The sequence below is a fragment of the Pteropus vampyrus genome, unplaced genomic scaffold (assembly GCF_000151845.1).
Source record: "Pteropus vampyrus isolate Shadow unplaced genomic scaffold, Pvam_2.0 Scaffold140, whole genome shotgun sequence".
Classification (NCBI taxonomy): domain Eukaryota; kingdom Metazoa; phylum Chordata; class Mammalia; order Chiroptera; family Pteropodidae; genus Pteropus; species Pteropus vampyrus.
The window spans coordinates 5,795,724-5,803,404 of NW_011888921.1; the positions used below are offsets into that span (position 1 = coordinate 5,795,724).

General features: G+C 37.7%; 2 protein-coding genes across 2 annotated transcripts in view; one reads left to right on the plus strand and one right to left on the minus strand.

Moving 5' to 3' along the window:
- Positions 1-7,681, plus strand: part of LARP4 (La ribonucleoprotein domain family member 4) — a 151,800-nt gene that overhangs the window by 41,114 nt on the left and 103,005 nt on the right. The window lies entirely within an intron of this gene.
- Positions 1-7,681, minus strand: part of FAM186A (family with sequence similarity 186 member A) — a 50,898-nt gene that overhangs the window by 4,356 nt on the left and 38,861 nt on the right. Inside the window, exons 6-10 of the mRNA XM_011368352.2 lie at positions 7,575-7,646; positions 7,434-7,535; positions 6,563-6,716; positions 5,977-6,337; positions 4,861-5,871 (exon numbers count right to left, since the gene is read on the minus strand). Of these exons, the coding sequence (XP_011366654.1) occupies positions 4,861-5,871; positions 5,977-6,337; positions 6,563-6,716; positions 7,434-7,535; positions 7,575-7,646 (1,700 nt within the window). The remainder of the gene's footprint in view (positions 1-4,860; positions 5,872-5,976; positions 6,338-6,562; positions 6,717-7,433; positions 7,536-7,574; positions 7,647-7,681) is intronic.

The window sequence follows — 7,681 nt, forward strand, 5'->3', positions numbered from 1 at the left end:
TTACATACATATACACACAGAGAATAACTCTTAGCACTCTTTTGTGGGTCATAATTAATAGCTTAGAACCTACTGTAAATGTGGATCATTTAATACTTAAATATATCAACTTTTGGAATTAATTTAGTATATTTTTAATTAAATTATTTTCCAGTAGCTTTGAGTTTTTTCCATATCCTGTAGGTGATTTTTTTTCACTCTTATAACCATTTTTATTACTCGTGTTTTTAACCACTTCCCTACATGCGTTACAGAATTCCTATCACACCCATTCTCATAAATAATGTTGTTCTCAGTGAAGTAAGTATAACCATCTTTTATACTATTCAAAAATAGTTAATGTTATTATGCTTTTTATTTTTCTCTCCCACATAATGTTAGAATCTTCTTGACCTAGCCATCCTTGTTATGGAATCTTTAATCTATCAATATTTTATTGTTACACCTGTTGGTGATTTGATTATTATAACATTTATTATGAAAGAAGAGCTCTCCGAAAAAAACAAATTGATGCTTGATGGGATTAAAAGTACAATTGTATAAGTTAAATATTGTAAAAATGTTGATCTATATAATTCAGTTTTCAAATGATTTTACTGAAACAGGCCAGATCATGTCACTAGGTCTTCAAAATCTCCAATAAATCTAAACAAAAAAATTGCCATATAAAAATTGAGAAAGTTGTCAAAGAACTCTCTTCCAAAAATAGTAAACCTATATAATAGGTGAAATCTGCCAAACCTTAAAAGAATAGCAAATTTTACTACTAAATTGTTCTTGAGCATAGAACAAGATAAGGTTCCACATTTTTAATGATATAAGCTTAAAAGTATACCCAAATTTGACAAAAGAAGTAAACCACCAATCAACTTAATAATTAATATCAATGCAAAAAAAAACACCTAAATGTGAGCAAACAAATTCCATAACACATTCAAAGAAGGATACACTAAAGATGAATAGGATTTATTTCAAGAATGCAATGACAGCTTATTTATTTATTTATTTATTTATTTTAATTTTTAATTCTTTAATGTCATCACATATTTGACCCCTTTCACCTCATCTACCTCCCTCCTCTCCCCTCCCCCATGATGGTTTATTACAATTAATCATATTAATAGTTCTGAGGAGAAAACCATATTTTCTTTAATACACATGAAAATGACATGCTGAAATCACATTTAACAAAATGTGATTTAACAAATTTAATAAAACAATTAAATAGGGGAACAAATGGATACTTTAATATGATAAAATGTACTCTGACTCAAATGCTATTATATTTCTTACTGACAAATACTAGAAACATGTTCACTATCACTACTATCTTTTTAACCAATTTATACTTATTTTTAATAATTAGCAATGAAAGAAGGACTTATATTTTAGCAATCTGAGTTACACGAGAATGCAGAAAATAAAAAATAAATAAAATTGACTAAGGTTAAGGACATTTTGCAGCTTTTTCAGAAAAGAGAATACAAATATAAGTGACCCTTTTAAACACTCTTGAATATGAAATTTATTATAAAAAAATAACGCAGGGCCATGGAAAGGCACTCACAGCTGTTACTTAGGGCAGTCAAATGAATAAATATGGCCTTGTTAGTACCCGGAGGTACTAACCAATTTGGGTAGTCAAGAGACAGATGCTTAAAAAGGAGAAAATCTAAATGTAAAAATTTATTATGTGCAGGTGATGATTATATACCTGAAAAATTTTAAAATATCAATTGAAAAACTTTCACAAGCTTAAATACAGTAAAATGGCTGCATACAAAATTGATATAGAGAAATCTGGCCTTCATTTATGCAAATAACGAGTTAGAAGATGTAGAAGAATGTCCATTTACAATAATAGCAAAAATGAAAACTACCAGGATATACACTTATGGAAGAATATGCAAGAGCTAAATGAAAACTTTAAAATGCTCCTGAAGGATACACACACACATAACCTGAACAAAAAGAAAAGTATACCATTTTTTTCCATAGAAAGACTGTATTAGTAAAGATGAGCTAGGTTTTGCTATTTTAACAAATAACCCCCAAATCTCAGTGACTAAAAATAAAATTTTACTCATACTGCAAATCCATCAGGGCTTAATATGGAGAGCTTCATTGTATACGCTAAGGAACACAAGCAAACAGAACAGGCATCACCTTAAACATTGTAGGTTATAATGCCAGAGGAAAAGGAGACTCTGGAGGGTCTCAAACCAGCAATGACAAGCTCAGCACAGAAATGACACACATCAATTCTGCCTACATCTCATTGACAAATATTAGGAAACAGTACTAATGACTACCACAAAGACTCAGCATCATAAAAATTAAACTATAATAAATAACATGGAATAGAAGTGACTCATGTACATGCAATCAGTAAAAAATAATAGAAAGTCCAGATATGGACCTAACTGGTATAAGAATTTATGATGAAGGTACATTCAAATCAGTGGGAGAAAGGTAGATTATTTTGTGAGTAGTAATGGGGCAACTGGGTAGCCAAGTGGAAAAATAAAGCCAGATTCATATCTCACAACAGAAAGGTTTTTTTTTTTTTAAATTTATTCTTATTATTTATGCCTACAGCACGTGGTGTTCCTAGATGGTCTCCCATCCAAGTACTAACCAGGCCCGACTCTGCTTCACTTCCAAGATTAGGAATGTTCAGGGTGGCATGGCCATAGATCATTGATCATGGCTCCACTGGGGAAGGAACCCAGGACCTTCTGTGTATAAAGCAGACATGCTAACCGCTATACTATGGAATCACATCCAGAAAGTTTAATCAAAGACTTAAATGTAAAACAAACAAATCTAACAACCACCCATAAAAGTACTAAAATACACCTAGAAAGGATTTTTTAATATTTCTCAGAGTGGAAAGGGCCTTTCTAAAAAGGTACAATTCATTATTAAAATACCTTTATGTAAAAACATAAAAATCAAAAATTTCTACAAAGCAAAACCACTAAAAGCAGAAACAAAACACATCCAAGTGGGAGAAACCTGGAAATTTATATCATAGGCAAGGGGCTAATTTTCCAAATATTTAAACAGGTACTCTAAATCAATTTTAAAAAACAACTTATAACCCAATTGAAAAATGGGCAAAGTATTTTAATAGAGTCTTCACAGAAAATGAAATATGGATGGCTCTTAAGTCTATAAGCTTAACCTCATCCATAATAAAAGTAATGATAATTAAAGCAGTGAAATACCATATTTCATCATATTGTCAATGAATAAAAAACTCGATAACAGTTCATGTTAGTTTCAATGTGGGGAAATAGTCTTTTATAAAATGCTGACCAATATGTAAATTGTTACAACCTTTTTAGAAAACAATTTGACAAAGACCTATCACAATTACAAAACACGCTTTGATTTGAAAATTCTACTTCTAAGAATATACATCTAAACATATATATATGTATATACAAGATTGTTCATAGAAGTATATTTTTATAATGCAAAATATTGAAAACAACATAAATATCCATCAGAGATTAAGTAAATTCTGGTAAATCAAGACTCAGAATACTATGGAGCTATAAAATCAATGAATAGGCTCTTTATATATTAATACTCAAGTTATCTAATACCTAATATCTAAGTTGTTATTAAAAAAATCAAATGTCATAACTTTAAAATATGTAAAAGGGGAATAAAAGAGCATATGTACTTTTCTACATATGCAGAAAATGTTTCTGGATAAACATACATTAGTAGCACTGGGGAAGGGCCCTACTGGCCAGGGATAGGACTATTAAGGAGACTTTTCACTCTACCATTTGTATATTTTAAATATTGTACCAGGCAAAGGTACTATTTTTTTTTTAAATATAACAAAAGAAAAAAGATATAAGGAAACTAGAGAATGACCAGGAACATGTTATTTAAAATTCTCAAGTGGATAAAAGTATCAAACTGTAAAAACAGATTTAAAAGATTAGGAATATTCAGTCTGGAAAGAGAAAACTAAAGACAGGTATAGAATAAAACATTTTGCAACAAATCTCAGATTACTTAAACTTTGAAATTAAAAGTTCTGATTATATCTTGGATAAGTCTTTCTTTTGGACCTTGTTAGAATTCTTAGTTCCCAAGGGAATTCTGTCCTCAAAAATGTAAATTTCATGAGAACAGGGTACTTTTATTCACATCATCCCTAGTACCTAGAACAGTGTTTTGCACTTAGTAGGCACTCAACACATATCTGTTGAATAAATAACATACTTGTTCCCATAATTAATGATAACCTCCTCTATTATAGTTTTTAATTGGCTTCTTTAGTTAAACGTTAAAAAATTTCCCCTAAAAAATAGGTAAACTCACAAACAAATGCTAAGGATGGCAGGCCAATTGTCACTTTCCCTGACCTATTTCTGATATTTGCAGTTTTTAAAAATCAGGACCTGGACCTCTTTCCTCCACTCCAGCACCAAAGTTGCCGTGACAACACCTTATACATCACCTGCCATCTCCCTTTTTAAGAACCATACATCTTCAGGTGAACCCAAGATGATCTAAGAAATTCGAAATAACTGGAAGCATCTCTAAACTTTTGAATTTGATCTTTTGGAGATCAGTTATGATCCACAAAATTTATCTTAGCCTCTCTGCTAGAGATGTAAATAAATGAAATGGATCATGTTATATAACATTTCTTATTTCCTAAAAAAATCTCCTTTTGCTATCTTAAACAGGCTTCCATCCCATAGATCTTCCATAAGAGAATCTTTTAGAACATCTAATCTGACAAATATATATATACTTATAGTGCAGTGAGGGAGGATATTTGAAATCAGGACTAAATCAGAAATCTGGACATGTAACAGTTATATCTACCTTGCACGCTGGATCAGCCTGTAAGCAATGTACTTGTGGAACAGGTATCCCAGCCGAACTGTGTCTGTATGAAGTGTTTCAATTATGAGGTTTTTAGCTGCTGCATGTAGCTCTGAAGGGAGTCCAGAAGTTTTTGTGGCCTGATTTAAGAGTATCAGGTTCCTCCTCTGAGCCTCCACATCAACAAAATACCTCTGCTCTTTGAGCTCTTGGGGAGAGGACGGGGGTACCATCATTTTGGGTTTCTTCGTACCTGAAACTGAAGTCAGTATGCAGGGCTTGTTTATAGGGGGAAATCGGGATTTCTGGTCCCATTCAGAAGGTGAGATCTGTGATGTTTTGGGTAGCTTAGTAGTAGGAGAAGGTAGTGATGTTATAGGCTTCATGAGAGTGGGAAGGGCCCCCTCATCAATATAAGGGGTTTGTAATACTGGAGTCCTATCATTAGTGAGATAGGACTGAAATGTTCTGGACTGTTCTGTGACAAAAGGATTGGAGAGTATCTGGATTTCTTCTGAAGTGTCAGAGATTTCTGATATTTGGAACTTCTTAGTGGTGGAAGGTGCTTGAGGTATCTTAAAATCTGGAGCACTAGGGTGGACCAATGCTGCTTTAGATTTCAGAGAAGAAATAATTGCCAATCTTTCCTTACTTCTCTTAGAAACTGAAGAGGAAAAATCTTTCTGAGGTTTTCCAGGGGCTGAGGGGGCCCATAGTGTTGGGGGATGCCCAGAGGTGGAAGGGATACATAGTGGGAAAGCTTGTTCAGGAAGAGTCCATGGTGCCAGATGCTGCCCAACGGTGGAAGGGGCTTGTAGGTAGGGAGATTGCTCACAGGTGGCAGGGGGCTGAAATGCCTGGGGTTGCTCAGAGAGAGTTAAGTGTCCAGATTCTATGAGCTCTTCAGGGATAGAAGGCACCCCAGGAACCAGGGGCTTCCTAGGAGAGAGAGGATCCCAGAGACTGGGAATCCGTGAGGAGGTGGGTGTGACTGCAGATATAAGGGGCTGCCTCGGGTCAAGAGGGGCCTTGGATATCAGAGGTAATTGGGGAGTCAGAGAGTCCTTAGATATGAGGAACTGCCTAGAGCTAAGGGAATCCAGTGCAAGAGGCTGCCCTAAAGTGAGAGGGGCTCCGGATATTGGGAGCGTCCCAGTGGTGGGAGGGACCTCTGGTGCTGGGACCTGCACAGAGGTGGATTGAGTCTTAGAAACTAGGGTCTGACTCGAGGAAGGAAAAGTCTGTGGTGCCAGAAGCTTCCTAGAGTCAGAAGGAATCCCCATTCCTAGAGATTTCTCAGGGACAAAGAGGGCTTGAGTAAGAGGAGACCTTGATATCTGCAAAGGAATAGAAGAGACCTCAAATATAGAGGACTTTTCAGCCATAGGAGCAGATGATACCAGAGACTGCCTAGTTATTGATGTAATGCGTTGCCCAGAGGGGAGAGAAGCCTTTGATTCTTGAAATGGCCTAAGAGTGGAAGGAGCTGATATGGGGGAGTGCTTAGGAATGTGAGGAGCACTTGGTTTGGATTCATCAGTAATAGAAAAGATCCCAACTCCCAGGGTATGTCCTGAAGGAGGACCGGCCCAGAGTTGTGAGGACTGCTCATTAATGGGAGGAACTCTTGATTTTAGGTCCTGCTCAGACATGTGAATAATACCCATGGGCTGGGCCTGTCCTGGAGTGAAGGAGGCTCTCAAAGGTTGGACTTGCTCAGGGGTAAGGAGAGATCCTAAGGCATGGGTTTTATCTGAAGTGAGAGGGACCCCCAAAGCCTGGGTCTGTTTAGGGGTAAGAGTGACAGCTGACACCCACATATTTGGGGGAGTAATGGGAATTCCCAATGCCTGGGGCTGATTCAGAGTAAAAGAAGTGCCAAATGCCTGAGCCTGTTCATGAGAAGGAATGATGCCCAACCTTTGGTTCTGATTAAGAATAAGAGCGTTTGATACTTCTTGAACTATTTCTGGAGTGATAGAGACCCCCAATTTCCGGGCCTGTTCTGTAGTGAGAGAGGTCTCTAATGCCTGAGCCTGGTCAAGGGTAAGAGGGACCCCCAATGCTTGTTTCTGCTCAGGGGTGAGAGTGATACCCACTGCCTGGGCTTGTTCATGGGTATGTGTGATACCTAAAGTCCGTGCTTTCTCAGGAGTAAGAGCGAATGCCAGTGTCTGTGCCTGTTTTGTAAGAAGGTCTTGCAATGCCTGGGTCTGCTGTGGTGTGATAGTGACTCCCAATGCCTCGTCCTGTCCTTGGGTGATAGGGACCCCAACTGTCTTGGCCTTTTGAGTAGTTATGGGAATCTGCATTGCCCAGGTCTGTTCTGAAGTGACAGATGGCTTTAATGTCTGTCCCTGGTTAGGGGTAATAGGGGCCCTCAATGTCCAGTCTTGTTCAAGAGGAAGAGAAGCATTTAATGCTTGGACTTGCTTGTGTGTGAGTATGACTCCCACATCCTGGGATTTCTCAGGAGGAAGAGTGGCCACCAATGCCTTGAACTGCTCAGCGGTAAGAGTGATACCCTGGGCCAGGGCCTGTGGAGGGGTGACAGTGATCTCTTGTATGTGGGCCTGCTGAGGGGTGAGAATGATTCTCTGTGCCTGGGCCTGCTGAGGGGTGAGAGAGATCCCTAGTGCTTGAGCCTCCTGAGGAGTGTGAGTGACCCCCTGTGCCTGGGCTGCTGGTTCAGGAGTGACAGTGATCCCTTGTACATGGGCTTGCGGAGGGATGAGAGTGACCCCCAGTGCCTGAGCCTGCTGAGGGGTAAGAGTGATCCCCTGTGCCTGGGCATGCTCAGTGATCTCTTGTATGTGGGCTT